This window comes from Sorex fumeus, unplaced genomic scaffold, assembly GCF_029834395.1.
Source record: "Sorex fumeus unplaced genomic scaffold, SorFum_2.1 ptg000048l, whole genome shotgun sequence".
Classification (NCBI taxonomy): Eukaryota; Metazoa; Chordata; class Mammalia; order Eulipotyphla; family Soricidae; genus Sorex; species Sorex fumeus.
In genome coordinates, this window is record NW_026606105.1 from 16,521,053 (window position 1) to 16,548,970 (window position 27,918).

The window sequence follows — 27,918 nt, forward strand, 5'->3', positions numbered from 1 at the left end:
GCGGAGGGACAGCACCCTTTCCCGCCCGGGGTGGCCCGGCAACAGTAACCTACTGCGTGGTCCGGATGCATTTCTGCCGAAAGCCGCTGGGTTTCGAGATTTGCTTCTGAGTCTCTGGGATCATGGCCATTAAGCAGCTTGATCAGGAGCCAGAGAGGCCATTCGTGGGCAATGACTTGGGGTCTCATTGGGGTGGGGAGGACAGGACCGGCTCCACCCCCATCCCGTGAGGCCCTGCGTGTCTCGTCACTGTGGGCCCAAACCTGATTGTCCAATGGCCTCTGGAGGACAGTGGCCACCGGGCCGCCAGGGGGAACAGGCCAAGGCACGAAACCTATTCCCACCTGGGTTGGCCCAGCACCGGTAACCTACTGCAGGGACCAGATGTCTTTCTGCCAAAAGCCGCTGGGTTTCGAGATTTATTTCTGAGTCTCTGGGATCATGGCCATTAAGCAGTTCAATCAGGAACCAGAGAGGCCTTGCCTCCAATTATGTAGCTGAGCCGGAGGTGGTTTGTGGGCGTGTTTCCCACATACCTAACTTTTGGCCATTTACTTTCTTGGTAAACTTTGCCCCAAGATTTTGGGGTCTGACCAAAGGCACAGCAGCAATTTTGGGGTATCTGGAGGTCTGAAAGCACCATCAGGCTGCTGATGCACTCGCCTCACAGGTACAGATTGACCTGTTGGCGGCACCATACCCCCAAAACAAAAATATTTTTTTAAGAGTTTATTTGAAGTACCATGTTTACAGTATTGTTAATGATAGGGTTTCATGCACGCAACCTGCATATAATGTTCCAACACTCACCAACCCAGGCTTTTTATATGTATGAATGATGTACTCTACTACTAAGCCACTTTTCCTAGCCCCTAAAGGAGGAACACATTAAGAGGAACTTTCTAGACAGATCTTTTGGTTTAGTCAAGCCTTTAAAAACTTTATGGAAAAAAAGGGGGGGAGGCTGGAGCGATAGCACAGCATTTGCCTTGCACGCAGCTGACCTGGGTTTGATTCCCAGCATCCCATATGGTCCCCTGAGCACTGCCAGGAGTAATTCCTGAGTGCAGAGCCAGGAGTAACCCCTGCACATGGCCAGGTGTGAACCATAAAGAAAAAAAATACTTTATGAATAACCTGCTGCCTTTTCTAAACACTTCTCCAGCAAATCTTGAGAAGAATGTGTTACCTTACCATCAAAGAAATGGCTAACATCTCCGAGGATGTGATCATCGTCACAAGCAGGTATGTGCACAAGCAGGGCCTGGGAGGGGTTAGTGTATATGTGGGGAAATGTTTGTTGTTCTCTTTCTATTCAGTCTGCTTACAGACTGGAAGGACATTCATAGGAATTTTAAAGAATGTGTCTGTAGAAGCACTCTTTTAATATAATATATTACAGGTTACTTATTCTGAGTATTTGGGGTTTTGTCTGTTGGATTTCTTTAGACTTAATAATTTCCAAATGTCTTAGAAAGAGTGTAGAGAGTTCTAAAATCTGTAACAAATGTTTTATTTTATTTTTAAAGTAGTTGTATTCTTATTTATTATCACTCATCTAAGTATATCTGGCTTTTGTCTACAAGTAAATTTTGGAGAGTGCTTCTGTTTAAGCAGTTGAATATACTTTTTAATTAGTAAAGCTTTTGACTGAAAATAACAGAAAGCCAGATGTAAATAGTTACCATAACCAAAATATACCGAGTAGCTAGCATAGATTCAGTAGTTCAGCAGTTAAGATTGTGTCTCTTGAATGTTTTGTGGACATTTTTACAGTATTGGGGAAGAAGTGTCTGAATGCAGCATTCAAGGTGGGAGGGGTGTTGAGAAAGGGGCCAGGGAGGGAAAGCTCCATCTGCCTTTTTATCAGGTATGTAGGAGCTTTTCCCAAGGCAGGTTTTTAGGTTTCATTGGGTACAGCTGTGTTATATAACTCTCCTTAGGAGACCAGAAAAGTAAGTCGTAAGCCCAAGTATTAGGAGTAGACAAGGGAGGAGAGCCTGAAAATTGGTGCTTAACTAATTAGGTAACAGTTTCTGCTACACATAAGTAGTTGAAAATTCTCATTTAGGTGACTTGATTCTTTAAATATTAGCAACATTTAAAGTGATCCATCAGTTATTACTCTATTGAGAGTAGTTTGCTTGTTGACTTGTTTAGCTGCTAAGTCCCTTTGAGTCTCGTTACATTGCTTTGAGTCATGGTGTGCCTCCAAGCCCACTATAAGTAAATTTTCTAGTTCATTTCAGCAGACACCATAATGCACTCCAGCAGACATGTCCCTCACTTAACTCAGGACCTACTGAATAAACTATGGCCCAGGGCAAAAGTATTTCGGTTTGTATTTGGCAGAGAGGGTTAGTTGTGTGGATTATCCCCGGACCCATATGAGGACACTTTAGAATTGGGAGAGAGAGGCAGGAGAGAAGGGTTAGTCAGGAAACTTGGTGATGCATACCATCTTTGAGCAGTGCACATTTGCTGGTTTTGGAGATGGGGGAAGGGTTCCAGTGCCCAATGTGAGTGTTCCCTAAAAGCTGGAAAAGGTAAGAACATGGATTTCCCTCCACCCCCTCCCCCCCCACACACACAGCTTCCAGAATGGCATGCAGTGCCACTGACCCAGTGAGATGTGAGCTAAAGAAAGGGTACATTATGCTATGGTCATTTATGATAGGAAAGGGAATGTCTGTGGTATATGTGTATCAGATCGACATAGTATATGTGAGTTATAACTTGATAAAGCTCGCTTGGGGAGTGACACGAGAAAGAATTAGACCGATTTTGATACCTGGAAATAATTGCTGCCGTAACAATTACTGAAAAATAGGAGCTGGAGAGATAGTATAGTGGGTAGGGTGCTTGCCTTGCCTGCGGCCAAGCTGGATTCAATCCCTATTATCCCATTATGAATCCCCGAAAATCACCAGGAACCAGGAATAACCCCTGAGCATTGCCAAGTGTGACCCATAAAAACAAAAACAAAACAAAACCCCCCAAAAAACAAACAAAAAAACCCAATTACCTAAAAATAACAGTACTGCTGTGTAAGTTGAGCAGTGAGCTGGAAAAATTTTGGGGAGTAGGACCACAAATGTGTTGGAACATGGGTGCAAATGGGCATTAGACTCAGAAGCGAGGAGTGGATCGGAGAGAACAAGTTTCACCGAGAGAATAGCCCCGGCATTGTGAAGGATGGGCTCTGCTGGCAGGAGTACAGAAGGAAATGGAGAAAATGTTAGAATATGAAGGAAAGGGATCCTCGTTATCTGGTCGCAGACAGCGTGGAATTGTGGCAGCAGACAGCTTCCCTGGGAAGCAGGGCATGTACGCAGTGAAGCTAGAGTTTATCTTACTGAAATTTCCGAGCAGTGTGCGGCCCCATGTAGTAAAAATTGTCACGGCATGTGAGAGTGGGGGAGGAGATCAGGCGAGACCTGTTTCACAAGACTCGGGAGTCCCTGAACTTGGAACATCTCCGCTGACCCAAATGGTGGAAGATGCCCAAATTGAGGGTGCATGGTGGGGGAGTGTGCTCTCGAGCCTGGCCTCTTAAACTCTGGGGGTGAGGGAGGGGGGCTGTGAAAAATTTGGCCACAGTTCAAGGTCTTTGAATGTGCCACAACCAAGATTTAATTCAGAATCAGTCTAGTGAGACCTCTTGAGATTTCTAACCCACAGAACTAGAAAATAACTTTTTTTTCCCCTTTGGTGGGACGCCTCCCCAGTAGTGTGGGGGCCCATGGGACCACTCCTGGTGGTACTCAGTCTGGCAGTGCCAAGCCTGACAGCTGCATGCTGGGATCCGGAGATGCAGAGCACTTGGTACCCGCTCATGTTCTTGAGTTGTCAGGGCCTTGGCCGGTGGTGCTGTGTGTGGTGGCACATGGGGGCACGTCGTGCCAGTGATTGAACTCAGAGGCCTTGTATTTGCCTGCGTTCCTCCAGTCTTCTGAGTTCACTCCCTGCCAAACTTTTGTTGTTTTAAGCTACTTGTTGAAGTCACTTGTTACAGCAGGAATAGAGCACTACTATAGGAGATGACCACTTTATATTTGTAGAAGGTTGATGGTGGTCTGTGTGTTTTCAAGAGGTCCAGCGGCGCTCTGTCTCTCCTGCCACCCGTGTTCAGTAGTCTCGAGCCATTTCCCCCACCCTGGGGAGGTCGATGGTGATGGGCAGGCGAAGGAACGAACGAGGGCCAGGCTGGTTGGTATCAATTGTAGTTTATTCCAATCTTCACTCTCACCTCTGACTCTGCCCTCTGGAGCCCGAGCTCCCGAGCCCGAGCCTCAACCTGAGCCTCAGTCTCTGCTCTCTTGAGCCCGAAGCCCGAGCCTGAGCTTGAGCCTGAGTCTGAGCCTCAGCTTCCTCCTCATTCTGAGCCTTCTCCCTCCGCCCTCTCGAGCCCAAGCCCTCTCCTAGCTTACAGTCTTAGTTTATATAGCAGTCACATAGGGTGGTGACACAAAGGTGGGTTGAACATTAACAAATCAGCAAAGAGAGGTAAGAACACTCCTTGAGGAGATGAACTCAAGGATAAAATCTCATCTAAAGAGATTATTCCAGATTACTATGAGATCTGCTCAAGGGTGGGATCCCAACAAAGGTGTGTTCTTTCACTTAAATAGTTGTTGTAAATCTACTTCCAATGTTTCTAGCAATGTCATTCTGTATATTCCACAGTCCTCAGGCCAGGTTAGTCTTCCTAGCCCCAGCAGGGTCCTAGTCTTGTTGTTACTTACTTTTGAATCATGACAGCATTTGTCCATGATCGTGCCCTCAACTTATAGTTGAGTATCGTGGCGCTTTGGCCTGGCCCATTTTGATGCCAGGGTAGCTCACAGCTTGCCCTGGGTCCATTCAGTCCCTCATCAGGACCCTGCTTTTGGGTGCTAGGAACTAAGGGCAACTGAGTCAAGAAAGCAGATGCCCAGGAGTAAATATTATTTGGAGTCAATCAACTCCCAAGTTACAAAGTATAATATTAACTGTCTTTCTGTGTTCATACAGAAAGGACATTGCTTTAAACTATGCAAAGGACATAGCTTACAATATACGTTCAGTGTTCTTAGATGGATCTGAGCTTACAAGCTAACAGAATCTGATTAGGGAGAACTGGTGATTAACTGGCTGGGGAGGAGAGCACAGAGAAGGGTTTACAGATAAACAGAGGAATGGGAGTGACTAGGGAGTACTGTGATGGGTGTAACCCAATAAACCTACGCTCCCTGTGGCAGTGTTACTCTACAGTAGTCTGTGAAGGAACCATGGAAATGACCAGTAAGTCCATGGGAATGGTCTCAGTAATTACTAGTCTTCAGGGAAATGAACACTCAATGAAATATCATTCCTTTCCCACTAGAATAGTTAAAACCATAAAGCCCAACAGTACCTAGATTTTAATTGCTTCTTCTGTATTGAATATATCAAACAGTTGAAACTGTCATATTCTATGGCTGGGAATGTCAAAAGATCTCACTGCCTTTGGAAAAGTCTGGTAGTCTGGTAGTTCATTTCCTTTCCTTTTTCTTTTTTGTTTTGTTTTGTTTTGTTTTTTTGTGGGGGTGGAGATGCACACCCAGCAGTGCTCACGGCTCTCCACTTAGGAATCACTCCTGGCAGACTCAGGGGACCATATCGGGTGTCAGGGATCGAACTTGGGTCAGCTGCATGTAGGGCAAGCTCCCTACCCACTGTACTGTCACTGTAGCCCCCTGACAGTTTCTTCTGAACTGAAAAACCTGCCATTTGAGCAATAATTCTGCTAGTTATTTACAAAAAACAAAACTATATGGCCACAATTAAGACTGTACACGAATTTCATAGCAGCTTTATTTAAGATAGCCCCACACTGGAAACAACTCAGATGTTCAACAGGAGACTAGAAAAACAAATTGTGGTCTGTTCATACAGCGGAAAAGAAACCAAGTGTTGATTCAGACAACCCTGATAGACTTCTAAAACCTTATGTTGGAACAAAAGAAAGTGGACACAAAAGAATTTAATCTGGACGATTCTATTTATGTAAGTTATAAAATCAGCTCAATCGTATCTTTAGTTATTAGAAAATAAGAAGTATAAATGGACTAGAAAAATTGGATTAGCAGTAAGCATCAGAGACATTTTGGGGTGATGGAAATATTTGGTAATTATTTTGGGTGGAGATTATGCTAAAGGTGATCACTTAAACTGTATTGTATGTAAATCACTACTCAGTTAAAAACCAAAAATGAAGATGTTTGGTTATTTGACTTCTAAGTCACTAAATTAATAATCTGGTCTAACATACTTTACCTCTGTCTATTGAAATTTAACCTAGTGAAGGTCTGCACTTAAAGATTGCTTTGTGTTATCTCTTAATTATCTGACTTTCAGTGGAAATACTTCCAGGGTCAATAAGTAAAATAGCGGAAATCCAAAACCAACATTAAATTCTTGAACCCAGCTGTAGAAAGCAAATCACTTCACAATGCTTTTTTAGCATGTCTGATTTGGGGGGGGGGGGGTAAACTCTAAATAATAGTGGTGCATCTTTTATTGAAACAATGAATCTAATCAAAGCAGATAGAGTGTCAACTAGAATTCATCTGCCTCGCAGGCACTGGGAGGGGTGGGGGGTGGGGTTTTATTGGGGTTCTTCGGGGTAAAAAATAAGTATTGGTAAAGGGAAATGTGTTTGATATTTGCATGACTGAGACCTAAACCTGAAAGCTTTGTAACTTTTCCCACAGTGATCCAATAAATAAATTATTAAAAAAAAAAGATTGCTTTGTGTTGTGGAATTTAGTTCTGAGGAATGATTCATCCCTCATTGGCAGGGGCATGGTATTAGTAAGTGCTTAGTTATGGCTTAATCTCAGAATATCAAATGGTACTCTCTTTTATCTTCAGCATTATACTCTTAAACTTCCTCCTATTTTTAGTGTTCCTTTTATTCTGCTCCAAAGTGGCTACTTTCCTTCTGCCTATTAAAATATAGGCTTTGCCCAGAGTTAATATCAATACTGTTACCATTTCCCAAACTCACCATACATGTTTTTCCCTTTGCCACCACTTATGTATTTCCTTTTTAACACAGGTCACACACCATTTATATTGATTTTCCTATTCTCGACACATCTGTCATTGTCTTCTCTATTGTTCTTACAGCATTTTACTTTTTTACCTCTATTGTAATATTTGGGCTGGAGTGATAGCACAGTGGGTAGGGCATTTGCCTTGCACGTGGCTGACGTGGCCGGCCGAGTTCTATTCTTCCGCCCCTCTCGGAGAGCCCGGCAAGCTACCAAGAGTATCTCGCCCGCACGGCAAAGCCTGGCAAACTGCCGGTGATGTATTTGATATGCCAAACACAGTAACAAGTCTCACAGTGTTATTGGGCCTGCTCGAGATGAACAACGGGAGGACAGTGACAGTGACTGTAATATTTAATACACTGTATTATAATTGTGTGTGTGTATGTATGGGGGGGGAGGGAATTTTGAGCCACACCTGACACTGCTCAGGGCTTATTCTTGGCTCTCTGCTCACTCATGGTAGACATGGGGGACCTGATAGGCTTGGGGGACCATACGGCGGGATGCCAGGATTTGAAGCACTCAGCTGCATGCTCAGCAAGTACTTACCTGCTCTACTATGTCTCTGGCCCCTCTACCTGTTTTTCTCTCCCATGTACTGTTTGTACCTTGAGAGTAAGAACCAGGTCTTATACCTTTATATATACATAAATCACAAGGCGTACTGAAATTCTCATAAAATTTTGATAAAGAGCACCTAGGAAAACACCTGGAGCGATAGCACAGCGGGTAGGGCGTTCGCCTTACAAGCGGCCAACATGGCCGACCCGAGTTCGATTCCTCCGCCCCTCTCGGAGAGCCCGGCAAGCTACCGAGAGTATTCGATATGCCAGACACAGTAACAACAAAGTCTCCAATGGAGACGTTACTGGGCCCGCTCGAGCAAATCGACGATCAACGGGAGGGCCTTTACCTTTTTTTTTACCTTTAGGAAAACACCAAAGAAGAGAATGAGAAAGAAGAGTAGAGACTGGGTGCGATAGTACAGTGGGCAGGGCACTTGCCCTACTTGCGGCTGACCTGGGTTCAATCCCTGGCATCCCATTTGGTCCCCTGCCAGGAGTGATCCCTGAGTGCAGAGCCAGGGGTAACCCCTGAGCAATGCCGATGTGGTCCCCAAACAAACAAAAATAAAATAAGGAAAGAGTAAATGAAATGAAAATAGGGATCCTGTTGGGGATGGAAGGCAGAGAAAGAGAACGAGAGGGCTATGTGCTTGCTGGGAGTCGAGGTTCAATTTCGCTGCTGTCTGGTCCCTAAGCACTGCAGGGAGCACCCCTGAGCACCCCCAGATGCAGTGTTATATTCGCAAAGACAGGAGGGAAATCAAATGATAGAGCAGAGCTAGCATTTTAAACTATCATACAAGAAAGACTTTCCAAAAATAATAAAAGCCTTGAGTCTAAACATTGAAAAATTTTATCAGTTAAGTGGAAAATTAATTCAGATTTATCAACTCTGAGATACAGTATGAAACTAATAGAATTTAAAGATAACATCACTAAGACTTCCTGGTGAAAAAAGATCAAGTAGGTCACACAAGAGCAAAGAATTTCGCATCAGATTTTTCAAAATCAACAGATAAAGTATGGCAGTACTACAGCAGTATTTAATTGAAAGCACGAAGTAAGGTTTCTACAGCCAGTCAAGCTGTTTTATCAAGACTTTTGTGAAATACTTGAATTTCTGTTCCCATTATGCTCTTTCCGAGGAACTTTCTAGAGCAGGGGTATGGAGACTTTTATTTCCACAAAGGCAATTTGGCTATTTATAGCATCATTCGTGGGCCATTCAATATAGGCAAATGGGCCACGGGCAGCTGAAGAGATGTCCACAAGTGTGTCCTCTCCTGGACCAGAGCCAGACCAAATGTTTCCCCGCCCGTATAAATTGTATCCAACCAAATGACGGGGAACGCTTCATTATAGAGACTGATGTTGAGAATTTGAAATTTTAAGTGTTCTTTGTGAATGAAACAGTGAACATGAATGGAAAACTAATTTAGACATGCTGTACATTTCAACAAGAAAGCAGTACAGTTAAAAATGGGGAAGGAAGGATGTACATCAATTAGACAAAGCTCATTGTTTCCTCGGTGTTAGGATGCCGTAAAAATAATGACCTACTATTCCAGATATGAGTTATAGTTAAATGAGAAAATAAGGAACTAAAGCAATCAGAATATAATTGCAAAAGCGTTTATTAGAAAAACCCATTCCTCTACCACCCTCAATACCCCATTTTGGGAGGGCATACCCCAGTAGGTACTTTGGGGCTACTCCTGGCTCTGTGCTCAAGTATCTCTCCTAGTCATGCTCAGGGGGCCAATCAGAGCCAGGATTAAGTAAACACCACCAGGTGTGGCCCCAAATATCAGAATTTTACAAATGAGAATAATAACAAATCTTGGCAGAAATGTGGCAAGTTTTGCAGAATATGCATAGTTTAGGATATTGTAGTACATTAGCAGAGACCAAATAATAAATGTGAATGTGCTTAACACACACATAAAATATATATTATGTATATAATATATATATTTTTATATATACATATAGTAAAGATACACATTTCAGTTTGGCTCACAAAGAAAACCTAACAATATACTGTATGCAATAGACATTTTTAAAATACAGTAATTCACAAAAGCAGAAGGCGATAGAAAAAAATAGAACAAAATGATAAAATAGATGCCAAACAAAATATAAAGTAAGGCTGAAAACATTAAGCATAAGAAAGGATGTTTTTGTAGTGATTTAAAGATGAAATTGTGAATGAAGAGCTCGACATTAATAATTTATGCAGAGAATAACACTGCAATAAACTTGAGGCAAAAATTGTAGGTGGTAAGTTAGAAACATTTTGTAATAGATTTTATTAACTCACTTTCAGTGTATGAGATGAAGACAAATAAGTTGGAGACAGAAAACATAAGGCATAGGATAGGGAAGTAACTCAAATTAGAAATACTACTACCCCTTGATTGCAGTGCAATAAAAGGAGAATTCGTTAGCAATAATAAAGACTTTTCTCTTGGGAGATCTTTTAATCTGTTTAAACATTTCTTCAGCAAGAGAGGAAATAAAAACTTAATTTGCAGAATTAAAAAAAATCAGCAACAAAACACTACACAGTAAATATAGTAAATGATTTTTTTTTTTGCTTTGATTTTTTTTGGTTTTGGGACCACAATGGTGATGTTTACTTAATCCTGGCTCTGAGCTCAGGTATCACTCCTGGGAAGGACTTGGCAGACCATATGGGATATCAGGGATTGAATGCAGGTTTGCCACATGCAGGAAGTGCCCTACCCACTGTACTATCTCACTGGCTCCATAGTTGATGCTTTTGTGTATATTAAATGTACATGTACTCAATGCAGCGATCAGTGGGAAAATAATAAAAAGAATGACAATTCCCAGTTCAGGAAATTAGTTGATAGACAAATTCAAAAGAAAGAACAAAATAGGAGATAATTAAAAGGACAATTCAATGAATGAAAGAAAAGAAAAACGTTGCTAATAAATCAGTGTTATTTTTTTTAAAAATTAACGAAATGGACAAACTAGCAGACACACTGTTCAAGAAAGGAGAAAGTAGAAACAATATAAAATAAAAAATGACATGGAAAAAGATAATCATTACAACAAGAAATGTAAGAAGTCATGAGATGAACTTACAGACCTCTGTGTAAATAATTGCAAGTCTGGTTGTAATTGATAATGCCTAGGGAGGTACAGATTGCTGAAAATGACCCTACATTTTAACAAACGGGAAACGGGGTGGGAGCCAGAGAGGAGTTCAGGTATTTGCCTTGCATGCCGCTGCAGTGGCAATTCAAATCTTCGCACTGCATATAGTCCCCTGAGCACTCCCAGGAGTGACCCCTAAGCCAAGAGCCAGGAGTAAGCCCTAAGCACCCCTAGGTGCAGCCCTCCTCTCACCATCCCCCCAACAAACGAACAAAGCATAAACCACGTCCACAATGATTCTGTTTGAGGAGCATTGCCATTGACTTTTGTTGAGACCATACCTACACATATCATAGTTTGGAAGACTTTGAAAGTGTTGTTGCATAAGTGGAATATTTTTGTGAGTGAGAAAAGATGTTTCAGGTGCTCAGCTGCTCCCACCTTTCTTCTCTCGGTGTCCTAAAGGAGTGGGTTGGTGCTGGAGGCGATGTGGCTGGGTTCAGGGACGGAGTGAGAGAGGAGGTGAGTCAGTGTAGTCTGTGGGTATATAAATGCCCGTGAACCAAGAACAGAGGGGAGGAGGATGAATGAACTAGAGAGACACAGCCAGACCATGTGCTCTGCATTTGCCTACTTTGGAAGCTCGTAGTGCCATTATCTATTTTTTTTAATGTTAGTAACCAGTATCTTCCCTCTTGGAGAGGCCAGCAAGCTACTGAGAGTATCCCGCCCACATGGCAGAGCCTGGCAAGCTCCTTGTGGCATATTCAATATGCCAGAGACAGTAACAAGTCTCACAATGGAGATGTTACTGGTGTCCGCTTGCCCAAATTGTTGAACAACCGGAGGACAATGCTACAGTGCTACAGTGCTAACCAGTATCTAAAGTTACCTGTATATTTGTTGATTTGATGATTTGATTAGATTAGATCTATTGATTTGATTTCTCCCCACAAGAATGCAAGCTTTCTGAAAGCAAAGCAATATATTCTTTTTAAAAAATTATTTTCATAAAGTTGTTTGTGATAATCTGTTACATTTCCTTATTCCAACACCAATCCCACCACCATTGCACCTTCCCACTACCATTTTTTTCCAATTTTCTCAACCACCACTGAAGTCTGTCCCAATAGCAGGTCGTAAATAATTTATATTATATTGCCTGTTATGAATAACTTGCTAAAAATGATCAAAAAAGGTTTACTAAGTGTGTGAAGATTGTTGTATCTCACCATAGAGCCATTAAGCCCTTATATAAGAGATTTACTAACATGTCATTACAGGTTAAGTCTTGTGTGTTAATGTGTTCTTAATCGAGATTGGTTGCCTTCTGCTTTACACCCCAGCCATTGTTGTGTGCTACTCCTCGTATATTAGCAGAGTAGAATTTGAGATGTTGTGGTCCTGTGCTCCAGGAATTCTAAAATTTTGAATGGGGTGATACAGCTAGAATTAAATTTTTAACTGGATGGTGACTTTGGGGTCTGAAAGCATCTCTGCAGCTTGTTGATCTCTTCCAAGATTTACTTATGAGTCTCTGGACCAAGACCAGTTAATGTGCTTATATGGCGCCAGAGACAGTTTATGGCCAGGAGCACCAGGCTCCCGGAAGAACAGGGAGTTGGGGGGAGGTAGCCTATCCTGAACTCCGTGAGAGCCTGGAGATTTTGGTCACAAAACCTGTGCAAAGTAATATATTCTTTAGAGTAATAATAAGTAAATCTTCCACCCAGTAATTTTTTTATGGGGGAAAAATTTGCTCAATATCTATTTGTTGAATCTGTTATGCCTGCTTGAAAACCATTCTGGAAAGAGCTGGAATCAGGAGGGAAGGATTTATTGCACTTGTTCTCATGCTCACTCACTGGAACTTTCTTAGCCTAACCAAGGACATGACTGGGAAAGAAGACGTGTACCGAGGCCCCGCCATCAGGGCTCTCTGCAGAATCACTGACGTAAGTGCTCTGAGTCACTGGGTCTCTTCGGGAACCCTGTGGATCTGCAAGTTTCGTGTCAGTTTCTCCAAGTCCCTAACATGATCTTGGGATACCTTCAGTGCAAGAGAAATGGGAGCAGCAGGAAAGCTTTATGGCTTCAGGCTTTCATCCTTTCTGATTTGTTTGTTTGTTTATACAAATTTAACATTTTCTCTGTATTTTTTTTCACATGAACTTTTGTCATACTCCTTGCAGGAAATAAAAAGTCATTTAAGAGCTGTATTACAGGGCGCAGATTTCTCAGATTTTGAGGTGAAGGTTGCAGCCAGATAGCCAAGCACGAAAGAGGGCATCTCTGTAGAACTCAGCAGCAGGAGTCCTCAGATACTTAATGTTACAATCTGGTTGATTGTTTACTAACCCTCTCGGCAGGTCTCACCCAGCTGGGTCTGGCCATGCCCTGAAGGCCTGAGGATGCAGTGCTGCTCAGATGTTCCTGGCCAGCCAGGGCCTCCCAGGAGGTGCCAAGGAGTGAACTCCTATCTGGCCCCTGTCATGTCTCCCTGCACTGCCTCCCTGGTCCCGAGACAGGCCCTCAACCTTGACTCAGACTCCAGAGATGAGTGCTAGAGTGTTCTTCAGCCTCTTAATACCCATGGACCAACACCTGTCCTGCATAGGGTCCTTAGACTTAGCAGCCCTAACTGAGGTGACAGGCTAGTGGTTTTCAACCTGCCTCTACCTGTGGTGGTTGAAGAATGACCATTTATAATATTACTACTACTATTAGTATTATTTTGAGATTTGGGCCACCCCCAGCAGTGCTCAGGGACTTACTCCTGGCTCTGCGCTCAGGGAGTACTTCTGGCGGGCTTGGGGGAACCATATGGGATGCTGGGGATCAAACCTGGGTCTGCCACATGCAAGGCAAGATCCCTGCCCACTGTAATATATCACTGCAGCCACAAGAATGCCCACTTAGTACCCTGGGCCATCTCTTTCTAGGAAGGACTAAAATGAATTGTTGAATCTTTTAAAATGAATCTTACATTCAGCTCACAGGCTGGGCATTACCAAGTGAGTTGAATAATTTTTCAACTCTCTCCATGTTTGAATATATTTATTGAATCTATATATATATATATATGTGTGTGTGTTTATATTTATGTATATAAATACACACATACATGTATATGTATACACATATATCTGTGTGTATATATGCATGCATGCGCACGCACTCACATACACGCACACACGCACACACACACACACACACGCACACACACACTGCAGTCTTCTCGACTTTTAAAGGTTGAATAGGATCCAGTGGTAAATCTGGATCTTAGACGGTGTAATAGAAGTGGTGTGATACTGTCTGCCCTTCAGCTCTTTTTATTGTGTTTGACACTGAATAGGTAGCCTAAGATTTGATGGTGTGGTGCTAATAGTAAAACTCTTCATTCATTGATCCTGTGTGCGTGTCCTTCCATGACACCACCTCCCACGCAGAGCTTCTTCCGGGCAAACAATCAAAAAGAGCTTTCTCCTGTAGAGAACTGAACCCAGTATATTCCACATAAAATTTCTATGTTCTCTAGGATATTCCACATAGAATTTCTCATGCTTCTGACCATCAGAGATTCCATCTGGTTCATGAGACTTTCTGGGAAACATGAAATATTTGCCCTTTACCAAGAGATACCTTCGAACTTGCAGACCTGTTGCTGGGCCCCTGAGCTAGGACAGAGGTGAGGGTGCGTGCCTAGCATTATCTGCCTCCAGTTCACCATCTGTGGCCCAAAGCAGTCCTGGCGGCCCCCAGCACTGCTGGAAGTGGTCCTGGGTGCCCGGATGTCCCCTACCCCCTGCAACTGAGATCCAAACCGCATCACGCCTTCAGGCGCTTGCATTGAATCACTGGCTGTGTTTGGCTGAGGGTCATATGTGGGGCCCCCAAACACATTGGCAAGTAGTGTCATCTTTTATACTATCCTTTTGAAGGTTCAACTTCTTTTATCTTTCCTCCAGGCCTGGAGATGATTTGTTATGGGACGGCCACTCTTTTCCTCCTCGAGCCTTCTAACTGGGTTTTCTGAGTTCTCTTCTGTTCTCTGGGATGGGATTACTCTAGTCCTTGTTTTAATGCATTCTAAATATTTTCACAGTAAGCAGATAAGTATTTATTTGCATGAGTGGGGTTTTTGTTGTTATTGTTCCATAATTTTGAAGTGGTAGTTTTGTATGAGAACCTTTGTTTTCAACAGTCCTTTTCCTTCCAATTAGGGAACAATGCTGCAAGCGATTGAAAGGTACATGAAACAGGCCATCGTGGACAAGGTCGCCAGCGTCTCCAGCTCAGCGCTGGTCTCCTCCTTGGTAAGGGAGCGAGCAGCTGCCTCTTACCGGGGTTCACAGATGGAGAAAATTAAGGGTCACAGTGATTCTTTTCACACTGAAGATATTTCTGGCTGGGGGGGGGTGGGAGGGATATGTATATGCCCCTTATACTTAGTGTCTAAAGGTATTTAATCTGCAAGAGTATTAGACAGTAAAAATGGGCCGTTAAAAAACACGGACTTCTCCCAAGTTTGAAAGGTGTGGGTAACCAGAATGGTCCATTGTACATATAATATTGAGGGGAGGGCCTACAATGGAGCTGCGGGGGTAGGGGGGAGCAGGGGTGGAGCTTTGTCTTAGAATATTTTGAGTGGCTGACCTACACTTCTGCCTTTGCCTGGTTGCCCTCTCATCAGTACCCCACACCTCCTGAATTCTGAAAGCAGTTCCACATCCGAGTTTTTTCCAGAAAGCGTGATATTGTGTTATATTGCTGTATTGTGCCAGCAATGTACCGTTTCTTCCTTGTCCATAAAAATAAAAATGATCCATTATAACTTATCACATTGCTTTTAATTGATTACCAGTGTATGAGTAGGCTAAGTGATCCGAGTTATTGGAATTCTTGGGTTCTAGAATATAATCGGTTAAGTCTTTCGGTAGAAACAAACAAGATCTCTAGAGCCTGGGTGATGGCTCACTGGGCTGGACACTGCATGAAGGAGGCCCGACTCAATCCCTGGCACCCTGCGGTTTCTCTGAGCATTTCCAGATATGCCTTTGCCCCTCCCAGCACCAAGTCAAAACTGCTGGGGTGGCCTCCAAAACAGGGCAAAAAACAGATCAACATTTCCAGCGGGAAATACATTGGAATCCTTTTTCTTACAAATGAGTTTTCTGGAAGTAGAGCCTATACCGTTAACATTATTTAAATATTATTCTGCACACTCTATGTTCTATTTTGTTCTTTCCCTCTTATTACGTCCTTTCCACTCCTTCCTGTCTGTACTCACCTTTGTCAAAGGGTCTTAGAGAAAACTTCCTTTGTTCTGGGAATGTCTCTTAGTAATACCCCCAAAACAGATTCTTATGTCTAAACTTCTAATGACTATGGATCTTTTTTGATTGTTGTTGTTCTCAATGTCTTCTGTCTGTAGCACATGATGAAGATAAGCCATGATGTGGTTAAACGCTGGGTCAATGAAGCCCAAGAAGCTGCTTCCAGTGATAATATTATGGTTCAGGTACTGCTGTTTGATCACGCTGGCTATGTCTCAAGATCTGCTTCTTTTAAACCAACCTTGTAGGTGCAGTTTTTATTGTTTTCCCAGACAGGCATCTGCTAAGGCAAGGTCTCTGCAATGTTAAGTACCAGATAGTGCCTAACCTGAAGCATGCACCCCCAGAGTTAGTATTTGCCTTAGGCTCCCAGGGTTGACTGGTAGAAGCTGACCCCCGTTCAAGAAAAATTCTTAACATTCAGTGGTAGTAGGAGAAACTCATTCTGAAGGTTCGTCACAGTGCACTCAAAGCCTTTATTTGAAAACCAGTTTCTGGAGAAGAATGTCCAACTCCAGACTTAGGTCTTGCTTAGAGTAGGCATTGTAAAACGAGCGAGAGCGATTTTCACTTAGTGACACTTCAAAACCATTTCATTGGAGGGATCTCCTTTTAATTCTCATCAGTCTGTTTCTTATTAAAAGGAACAAGATTAAATTTCCTAACTGGCAGCTTTATGCGAGGTGCCCCATTGGTATTTGAGAGGGCACTTAGATTCCCCCGCTCAGTGTTTACAGCTGTTCATATGAACGTACTCCATTAGGAAGAAATAGAGTAGCAATTTCTCCCTTGGGAAATAATCTCACTCTCGTGCCTCTGATCATTGAATTTTACGCAGAGAGCCATGATAATTTCACCCTGAAAGCCCATTTTAGGAGATGAATACTTGAACCATGAACATGGTCATGGTTGATTTAAAGACCCCGGGAGAGATCTCACACAGCGAAGGCTGGGAGCCGAAAGCCTTTGTACTGGCTAAGGCGGTCTGAGGCGATACTGAGCCTGACAGAGCCATCTCCAGACTGTGTGTCACCTTTTCTGTACTGGCCCACTGCATTTAAAGCTTCTGGGGGATAAGTGGAAAGCGTTACACTTTCAGTCATTCTTGTATTTGAGCAATGTGAGAGAATGCTTTAGGGGCCGGAGAGCTAGTACAGCGGGTAGCTACTGACCCAGGTTCGATCCCCAGAATCCCATATAGTCTGCCCAGAGTAATTCCTGAGAACAGAGCCAGGAGTAACCCCTAAGCATCACTGGGTGTGGCCCCAAACCCAGAACAAAATGAAAACAAAGTCTGTTGGTATACTCTTGACTCGAGTCTCTCTCTCTCTCTCTCTTTTTTTTTTTTATGGGAAATTTAGTTCCAGGTGGTTCTGTTTTGTTCTCCTTTCTGCCCAACTTTCTGGTATGTTACAGTCTTTTCCTTGTTCTTTAGTATCATGCCCTGGGAGTCCTGTATCACCTTAAACGGAACGATCGCCTTGCTGTTACTAAGATGTTGAATAAATTTACTAAATCCGGTCTCAGATCACAGTTTGCTTATTGCATGCTGATCCGAATTGCCAGTCGCTTGCTAAAAGAAAATGAAGAGGGGTAAGTGTTTTTATCTAAACCATTTTTCCCCATTTTCTGGTTAATTAATTTTAGAATTAATTTCCTTTATGATATTTTTCTGGGCGGACGCCATACCTGGCGGTGCTCAGGACTTACTCCTGGCTCTGTGCTCAGGGGTCATCCTGGAGGTACTTGGGGTGTGTGGGGTGCTGGGGAATTGACCCACATCAACCTTGTGCGAGGCAGGTGCCTACCCTCTATGCTATTTCTCTGCTCTTTCTCGCTGGTTTTTATTTTCGAAAGGGGCTTTCAAAGTGGTGCTCTGGAGGCCCAGGTGGCCCCAGTGATTCTCAGCCAGACGGATGGTGGTTTGCACAAGGGCCTGAGAATGCAAGGTGGCTCAGGACCTCAGTACCAGGGATCCCTGGACCCCACAAAGTGCTGGGGGCCCCAGGGTATCTTCCAGCAGTGCCATGGGAACCAGATGGTGCTAGGGACAGAACCTAATATCTGTACTCGATCCTGCACCCCTTCTAGGAATATTTTTTGAGCAGTGTTGACTGGATGGATTTGATGTTTTCCAAATTGAAAAAGAAAGAAAAGAGATTGCAGATAACACTACTTATTTTTAGCCTTAATGTATACTCTTGTAAATGTGCTTAATAGATTATGCTTATTAGTAACAGTAATAAACTAATTGAACAAAAATATTTATGCATCATAAAATATATAATAGTTGTGAACATTGGAAGTGACATAAAGGGTCATCCTGTTTATCACTTATAAAAATGTTTAAATGTACATAAACATGTTAAAATATTGTAATTAAAATGGAATTACATTTGTAAGGTTCTTACATTGTTTATGAAATAGTGTTTTTTATAGTAGACTATGATAATATGAGAATTAATATTGTTATATCTTAAGTAACACTAAAACTACTAGGATATATAAATGCCAATGGAGAAAATAAAGTGAAATATTAAAAAATATTCAGCAGAGCTTTCTGCTTGCAGTGATGGTAGAATAACTTGGTCACATTCGAACTCCTGCAAATAATGTTTATATCATTAGTTCCTAAAAAGTCTCCCCAAACAAAAGAACCCAGGACTATTTGAAAGTCCTAGTGGGTGCAGAAAAGCAGGCAGAAGTTGGAAGGAAGTTTATGTCTAAAAGGAGAAAGTATGGATTTCTCTGACTTGTTTGTTTATATTCTGGATGTAGAGCATAGAAATTCAAATTTACTGAATAGAGGAGTCAGAACCCAGCTTGAGATTGGAAGGGTGATGAAAATTTACCGTGGAAATCCTGGAAAGGAGCATAAATGTGGTCAGCCACAAAATCGGATTTTTTTTTGGTAGGAGCAGGGGGCCCACAACTGGTGATGCTCAGAGGTTACCCCTGGCTCTGCACTCAGGACTCACACCTGGCGGTGCTCAGGGAACCATATGAGATGCAGAGGACCAAACCCGGTTGGCCATGTGCAAGGCAGGCCCCTTATCTCCCCATACCATCTTTCTGGCCCCTCAAAATCAATTTTAAACTTGACACACATCTCTGGGAAGCTCTTCAACTTGTATGAGGTGCCTCTAGGAAAATGAGCAAAAGAGCGATAGATCTGAAAGAACAGAAGGGAAAATTAATCGCAACTCACTATGATCAAGTTTAGAGCTTGGCTCCTCATTATTAGGTATTTATTAACAGCAGCACCTCACTTCTAAATACCAAGAACTGCATTCTCTTTTTTTTTCTCCTTTTTAAATTGTTTCCATAACAAAATATCCTAGCCGTAATGGGAAGTCTGTCACAGCATCCACTGTGATTTCACAGATCCCTGGGGTTAGATTTGGGTCTCCAAGAGTTCAGTGCAGTCTGTTGGCAGGACGTGGACGCTTTGGGGTGCTCTTCTGGAGGCCATTGGCCATACTACTTTATTTTTTGTTGTTGGTTTTGGTTTGGGGGCTGTGCTCAGGGCTTATTCCTGCCTCTGTGCTCCAGGAATGTCCCTGGCAGCGCTCTGAGGAATGAATCATCTGAGATGCTGGGGATGGACCCAGCTTGGCTGTGTGTGGGGCAAGCACCGGGAGCTGAGCCCTTTCCTACCTCTCCGGCCTCTCATTTCTTTGCAGTGGTGGATCTTCTTGCGTTGTGGTCACGTTCAGAACATGGGGTTGTGTAGCTGCAACCCCGTGGGTATCACCAACCATTCTTGCCACAGTAGGTTTCTGAATGCATAAAATTAAAGTTGATTAATTGTAACCCCCAGATTGATTAAAAATCAAATGTGTAATGAATCCAAGATGCTTTTGCCAGCACTCACCCAGGTGTTGTGTCTTGGTTGAGGCTGAATTGTGAGAGGAAAAGGTTTCAGAACCCTGTCATAGACTTTCAGATCTCTGTTGTCTTGTTCACAGCCAGCCCAGGTGTCATGTTCTCTTCCGTGTAATGTTACATAGTCCCAGACCCTTTGGATGCACCCACATCAGTGGGGTCACTCTGCCTGATCCCAGTGCCCTAACTGAAGTGGATATTTGCTGGTTGGATGTAACAAGTGTACAAGGGTATATTTGAAAATAGAGTGACAGACAATAGCTCTTCTGGAAACAGAATGAAGAAAAATAGTCTCAGAACAGCAGGATTGATGCTCGGTCATCTACCACTTGGAATATGGTTGGAAATCCATAGGAAGACATGAAAGGATGAAGCTAAAACAATAATAATAATTAAAAAACTATTTTCCACTCTGTGTTGATTCTCATAACTTCAATCAGTGCAAAATTGATCTAACAGTAAAAAGTCAGCCTAACAGACTTTATTTATTAAAGCAGAAAACCAAAATCATGGATACCAAAAGAACAGTTAATAAAATTCATTGACATTTGTGATTAAAACATAAAGTAGCAAATCAAAGGAGTGTCATTGTTCTGATAAGGTGCAAGAAAAATCTTCAGAGTTAATACTAACCAGTGAATTATTTTTCCCCCTTGAAACTGTAAATGAGAGCAGCATGTGTACAAAACTTGTTTCTTTAAGTAACATTTTACTAGAAGTCTCACTTGTCACAGTAAGTCAAGATGGAAGACATTAAAGATTTGAGGACACGACACCCTGTGGACAGTGCGATCATGTCTATAGAAAATGTAAAAATAGTCTGTGTACTGTTAGCCCTAGGACATCGAATTTTCCAGGCTTGCTGGATAGGTCAGTCTCCAAATGGATTTTGCTTCAAATGGATTTTATTTCAGCAGGCAATTGATTTGATAAAATCTTGAAAACATGTTACTAGAAATGTATCAAAACCCAATCCTTAGGGAAAAGTCGTACATCTTTAGTACATGTGAAAAAAAAAAGTGTACATCTATATATGGAAAATTACAGAAGGCAGGGGAGAACAGAGTGCCAACCTTGCAGCGGTGAGACCCTGGGCTCAGTCCCTGGCACTGCCCACCGTGCTCGCACAGTCCCGAGAGCCCCTGCTGTTTGGGGCACTGGGTGGTCTCCAGAGCACTGCCCATGTGGGAGCCCCGCAGCCGAGCATGCAGCCGCTCAGTGAGCCCCAGGACGGAAATGTGCAGGAGCAGCACCAAGGGACGGAGACCGCTGGGCAAGCACTGGGCAGCCCTGCCCCCAAGGCTCTGCTCCCCCTCCCCTGCGGGAGCCTTTGTCCCAAAGGGAAGGGAGTGGGGCGGGGGGTGGGGAAAAGAGGATGGAGTAAAATAAACCAGAGGGGGAAAAATAAGAAAATCACAACGTGTTAATTTCAAGGTTCATCTGAATGGACAGAGGAATTGAGCACGTACCTGTATTGGAATATAACGATGTCACGTCTTTCTGTTGGTGTATTTGGGTTTTAGACCACAGGTGATGCTTGGGGGCTACTCGTGACTCTGAGCTCTGGGGCCCAGGTGGTGCTGGTTCTGGAGACGTTATACAGGAGCATGTGCTCTGTCCACTGAGAACTTTGTCTCCCTCCCTCTCTCTCTCTCTCCTCCCCTCTACCCACTCTCTCCTTCTCTCTCTCCCCGTCTCTTCTCTCTCCCCCTATTCATCTCTCTCTTCTCCCCTCTTTCCTTCTCCCTCTCTCTCTCTCCCCCACCCCATCTCTCTCTCTCTCTCTCTCTCTCTCTCTCTCTCTCACCTCCTTTAACTTGGCAGGCTTAGTTTCCTTCTCCTTTGAACATTTATTAGCTGATTTACTTTTTCCCTAATAAAAGCCATCATGAATTCTATTTCTCATGCTAGCTGCTGACTTATTCTAGCCTTTTGTCCCCCACAATTTGGGTGTCCTTCATTTATTTTTTTATGTCATATTATTCACCGAGAACTAGTGACTAAAAATAATATTGTCACTCTGGTCATTAGATTTCTTTTCCCCCATCCTTCCAGTTTGTTATCCTTGCTGCAGGTTATCCTTTTATTTATTTATTCATTTATTTTTATTTATTTTAAGGAACATTACCAAACTAAGTTCTGGTCTTTCCTCTCTGCTCTGTGTGGTTTCTGAAATCTCTGCGTGACTAGCTGAGTGGTCTCATAGCGCTCTGACAGATGTTCATAAATGTTTGAAGCCAACAGACCCCTCCCACCTTTGCTGTGGGCACTCGGTGTGGGCCTTCCCTGCTCGGCCTTCATTTCACTTTCTCCGTGAACCAGGCCGAGCAGAGAGACTGGGCTTTCTGCAGTCTTTGCAGGGCATTTGCACAGTCCTGAACATGCTTACGATCCTCCAAGTTTCCAGACGAGGTCAGAAATTCTCAGAGTCCTCCACGGACGTCTGATTCCTTGAATTTGTCTTTTGCATTTTAAATTTATTATTTATTATGGTCATTATTGTTGTTGTTGCTATTTGCTAGTTGCTCTGGCAACTGCACTGTTAAATAATCATTGCTGATGTGGGGCAGGACCATCCTGTAAGAGAGGGCCTTGCCTCCTGAACTGAGCTTCTAGTCAGAATAAAGATTAGCCCTGCGGCTGGATCCCTGCGGTGGAGTCCCAGCTGAGCCTAGTAGTGGCAGTTCTCTGGGGCCAGGCTTGTAGCCATCTCTGTAACTGGCGGCCTTCTTGAACATTACCTTTTTTGGGGGGAGGGGGAGAGGGCAGAAGGGTCCACCTGGCTGTGCTCAGGGCTTATTCCTGGGATCACTTGTGGCAGTGCTCCGAGGACCATACTGGGTGCTGAGGATTGAGCCCTAGGTCAGCTGAGTGTGAGGCAAGCACCCAGCCCGCTCTGCTGTCTCTCCAGCCTTTTCATCTGCCACGTCCAGGGCTCTCGGCTTCCAGCGCTCAGTGTGGCTGTGGCTGTGAAGCCTCAGGCTGCCTGGGCTGCTGCTAAGCCAGGACAAGGGGATGGTGGTGGAGGAAGTGGCAAAGGGAGAAAGTCAACAAAGTGCTTACAAAGAGTTGTCTGTTTCTCTTGAAGTAATGTTGCTAGAATTAGTGCAAAGACTTGGGCTGTTGTCTAAAGTATCAAAAAAGTCGATTTTGACAGTGCCTGGCCACTAGTAGAGCTGCTTTTATAGGGGGGTGTGAATTTTCAAGGGACTTTCATACATGCTTCTAGAAGTGCTTATCTGCATCTTCTAGAAGTGCTTCTTCAGTCTATTTCTTGCCTCTTTTTTTTTTTTTAACATCCAAGTGATGCCCGTGTGTAAAATCTTATCACGCCGAAGGTTGTGTGTTCATGGGCTCACTGGATGGCACTGTCTCACCGCCCGCGTTCAGTGCTCTTGAGCCGCTGTATGTGGCCTGGATCTGAACGGTTGTTGGCCAAGGGCAGACGGAAGAAGAAACGAGGGCCAGGCCGGTCTATATCAATAGTAGTTTATTCCAGTCCTCTTCACTCCTATCTTTCTCTGCCTCCTTCTCTCCTGGGCCCCAATCTTGGAACCTCTCTCCTTCTGGCTCTGACTCTGGATCTCTGGAGCCCGAGCTCTCTCGCTTCTGACTCTCCTCTCCGAGCTTACGTCTTAATTTATATAGCAGTCACATAAGGCGGTGGCATAAAGGTGGGTTGAATACTGACGAATCAACAAAGAGAGGTAAGACCACTCCTCCAGGAGATTAACTCAAGGATAAAATCTCATCTACAGAGATTACTTCAGATTACTAGGAGATCCACTCAAGGGTGGGATCCCAACAAGGGTGTATTCTTCCCTCAGTTAGTAATCTACTTAAATAGTTGTAATAAATCTACTTCTAATATTTCTAGCAATGTCATTCTGTATGAGCACAGTAAGAGATATAAATTTAGTTTGGTTCTTCCTGAGAACATCTCACTATACATTCCGCAGTCCTCAGGCCAGGTTAATCTTCCTAGCTCCAGCAGGGTCCTAGTCTCGTCGTTACTTACTTTTGGATCATGACAGCATTTGTCCATGATCATGCCCTCAACTTATAGTTCAGTATTGTGGCGCTTTGGCCTGGCCCATTTCGATGCCAGGGTAGCTCACCGCTTGCCCTGGGTCCATTCAGTCCCTCATCGGGACCCTGCTTTTGGGGTGCTAGGAACTAAGGGCAACTGAGTCAAGAAATCAGATGCCCAGGAGTAAATATTATTCAGAGTCAATTAACTCCCAAGTTACAAAGCATAATATTAACTGTCTTCCTGTGTCCACACAGAAAGGACATTGCTTACAAGTTCAGTGTCCTTAGATGGGTGCGACCTGACAAACCTAAGCTACCTAAGGAAGGACAAAAGAGTGTTATCCTACATCCGTGCATGCTTTCTTTGTTGTTTTTTGGGTTTTTTTTTCAGCCATGAAAGTCCACTCTTTGACTTTATTGAGAGCTGCTTGCGAAATAAGCACGAGATGGTTATTTATGAAGCGGCTTCAGCCATCATCCATCTTCCTAACTGTAGTGCTCGCGAGTTGGCACCTGCTGTTTCCGGTGAGTCCATACCCAAGGGGCTCTTGTCTGTCTCGCTCTGTATTTGCTTAAGGTTCTTAAGCCTGCAGGATGGATGCCAAGTATGTCAAGGTGATTTTTGAAGCTTCCTTATTTGTTTTTCATTCTTTTGTTTTTGGGTTTGGGGTCACGCCCAGCAGTGCTGGGGCTACTCTTGGCTTCATGATGGGCGGTTTCCTGTGGTGCTCTGGGGGCAATGCGGGTTCCAGGAGTTGAACCCAGGCTTCCCGCATGCAAGGCATGCACTCAGCCCATGGAGGTCTCTTTTCTGGTTTAATTTGAGTTTTTCTTTATTTAACTGTGTCTTTTTTCTGAAGTTACCCTTTTTTCTTGTAAAGGGTTTTACTTAGAAGAAGTAACTTTAATTTCTTCAGTTCTCCTTAATGTTTACAAAGCCCATTTTAGGTGTGTGTGTGTTGTGTGTGTGTGATGAAACTCTGAACATTTCTATAATTTATACTCAAAGATTAATGGGTATTTCATTTAGAAATAATGTTTTTCCCTATTGAGAGTTGCTATAGCTGAACCAAACTTTTCACTTTATGTTTTTAATATCATTTTTATGTGGATTTTTGGTGCTATGATCCAACTTCCTCACGCTTATTTTGAATGCAATTCTTTACTTTGTCGATGTCCATGTCATGAGCTGAGAGGTGTTCAGGGCATTTTTTCATCTTTTTCAGTTCTTCAGCTTTTCTGCAGCTCTCCAAAGCCAGCTCTGAGATACGCTGCTGTGAGGACCTTGAACAAGGTGCGTGTCCCTCTGAATGCTGTGAGTCAGTGTCTGATCGAGAAGCGTGAGATATGAAGTGTCCACTCCCTCTTGGCCTTTCTCTGGTGCCTTCTCCTAGGGCAGTAGGTGATAGACCAAGAGCACCTCTGTGGCTTGTTTGCTCTTGGGTGTGATGTGATTGTCTTAACTGTTATTCGGCGGAAGATTATAATTTGTTTCTGACTTCTGAGCGCCTCATAGTCAGGAGCTTATGGTCTGATGTGGCATCTTTCAGTCATTTGTGCTTGTTTCCCTTTAAATATATTAAAATTAAAAAGCAAACAGTCCTAAATTTTGTATGGAACCACAGAAGACAGTAAGTGAATAGTCAAACTAATCCCAAGGAAGAATAAAGCTGGTGGATTCACACTCCTTGATATATTTCTAGGGTTATACTAAAACAATATGGTATTAGTGTAAAAACAAATGTAGATCAATAAAACAATAAACCCCGAAATAAACTTACACATCCAAAGTCAGTTGATTTATGACAGAGGAATCAAGAATATACAATAAAATGGACAAATTCTGTAGGATATAGTGTTGGAAAAACTAGATGACCACATGTAAAAGAATAAAACTAGGAAATAAAGGAACTTTAGATATGATTTCATTAATTTTTTTTTAAAATTATAATATCTAGGAATACCAATCCTTAGGGCTGGAGCGATAGCACAGTCGGTAGGGCATTTGCCTTGCATGTAGCTGACCCAGGTTCGATTCCTCCGCCCCTCTCAGAGAGCCTGGCAAGCTATCAAGAGTATCTCACCTGCTGCACAGCAAAGCCTGGCAAGCTACCCATGATGTATTCTGTATGCCAAAAAACAGTAATAACAAGTCTCACAGTTTGTTGTGAGACGTTACTGGTGCCCGCTTGAGCAAATCAATGAACAGTGGGAGGACAGTGCCAAAGTGTTACCAATCCTTAAGACTATTTACTGCTCTAATTAATTTATCCCATAGACCTATAAAAAAAAGAATAAAAGCAACTGGACACTATCTTATACCACACACAGAAATTAACTCAAAATAGCTTAGCGAATTTAACATAAGACCTGAAAACTCCAAAAAGATAACATATTTGGGTGGTAGATTCTTTGGTATTGGTCTTGGAGATGATATTTTTTAATTTAATTTAATATTTATAAAGTTGTTCACAATAATTTATTACATTTAATATTTGAATACCAATCCCACTACTATATTTACATTCCCACCACATTTCAAATATTTCCATCCCAAACTCCAAACCTTGCCCCAAAGCAGAACAGAAGTAATTTATTTTTTATTGCATGTTATGAATATTCCACAAAAGTTTTCTTAGAGGTGAGTTTGTTGTATTTCACCGAGGAGCCATTAGGCCCTTGTATAAGAGATTAGTAACATGTTGTTAAAGGTTGAGCCTTGTGTGCTTATATCTATATCTGTGTGTGTGTGTGTGTGTGTGTGTGTATATATATATATATACACACACACACACATATATTTTGCCTCCTACTTTAAATCCTATCAAATGTGGTGCACTACTCTTGGTATATCAGTGGTGTAAAGTATGAGACATGGTCCAGGAATAGATTCACTCTTGGGTGAGGCCGCCGAGTGTGTGGAGAGTGGCCATGAGCATGGCGACTGTTGAGTTCTGGAGGTTTTTGGCTGCTAGGACTGGCTCCATTGGAGTGGGGAGGGGAGATCACCTGTCCCCCTCCAGCTTGCCCCAAATGAAACAGCCTGGTGTCAGTTCTGGAGGCATCTCTGTAGCATACGTTCTGTGCTCTCTTTTGAGAGATTTATTGTTGAGTCTCTCAGAGATGATATTTTGGATCTGACATGAAAAGCAAAAGCAGAAACATACAAGTGGTCCTACATCAAACTCAAAAGCTGTACACGGGGCTGGAGTGATAGCACAGCGGTTAGGGCATTTGCCTTGCATGTGGCCAACCTGGGTTCGATTCCCAGCATCCCACATGGTCCCCCGAGCACCGCCAGGAGTAATTCCTGAGTGCAGAACCAGGAGTAACCCCCGAGCACCGCCAGGAAGTAACTCCTGAGTGCAGAGCCAGGAGTAGCCCCTGTGCATCGCCAGGTGTGACCCAAAAAGCAAAATATATATATATAGCTGTACACAGCCCAAAAAAAATCAACAAAATGAAAAAGTGGCTGGACCGATAGTACAGTGGGAAGTCTTGCTCGTGACTGACCCAAGTTTGATGTCCAGCACTACAGATGGTCCCCCTTGCCCAGCCAGGAGTTATCCCTGAGCACAGTTTCAGGAGTAAGCCCTGAGCCCTTCCAGGTATGGGCTGGAAAAAAAAAACAAACAAAAAACCATAAAAGTGACCTCCAAAATGAAACGGCAACTTACGGAATAGGAGAAAGTAACTGCAAATCATGTTATCCATTAAACGGTTAATATCCAGCTTCATAGGAATAAAATCTCAGTCTGATTGAGAAATGGGCAGAGGATCTGAGTAGACATTTTCCCAAAAAAGACCTGCAGGGGCTTAACAGTTACCTGAAAAGATGTTCCACTTGGGTTATCATCAGGGAAATGCAAAGCCAAACCACAATTAGATACTCCC

The 27,918-nt window shown here is 43.1% G+C and overlaps 1 protein-coding gene across 1 annotated transcript in view; it reads left to right on the forward strand.

The window, feature by feature from the left end:
- The window catches only part of LOC130032428 (coatomer subunit gamma-2), a gene marked incomplete at its 3' end in the record, with an annotated part of 68,657 nt that overhangs the window by 21,534 nt on the left and 19,205 nt on the right, over positions 1-27,918 (forward strand). The window contains exons 5-11 of the mRNA XM_056123981.1: positions 1,166-1,245; positions 12,651-12,726; positions 14,995-15,087; positions 16,206-16,292; positions 17,543-17,700; positions 24,416-24,549; positions 25,251-25,318. Of these exons, the coding sequence (XP_055979956.1) occupies positions 1,166-1,245; positions 12,651-12,726; positions 14,995-15,087; positions 16,206-16,292; positions 17,543-17,700; positions 24,416-24,549; positions 25,251-25,318 (696 nt within the window). The remainder of the gene's footprint in view (positions 1-1,165; positions 1,246-12,650; positions 12,727-14,994; positions 15,088-16,205; positions 16,293-17,542; positions 17,701-24,415; positions 24,550-25,250; positions 25,319-27,918) is intronic.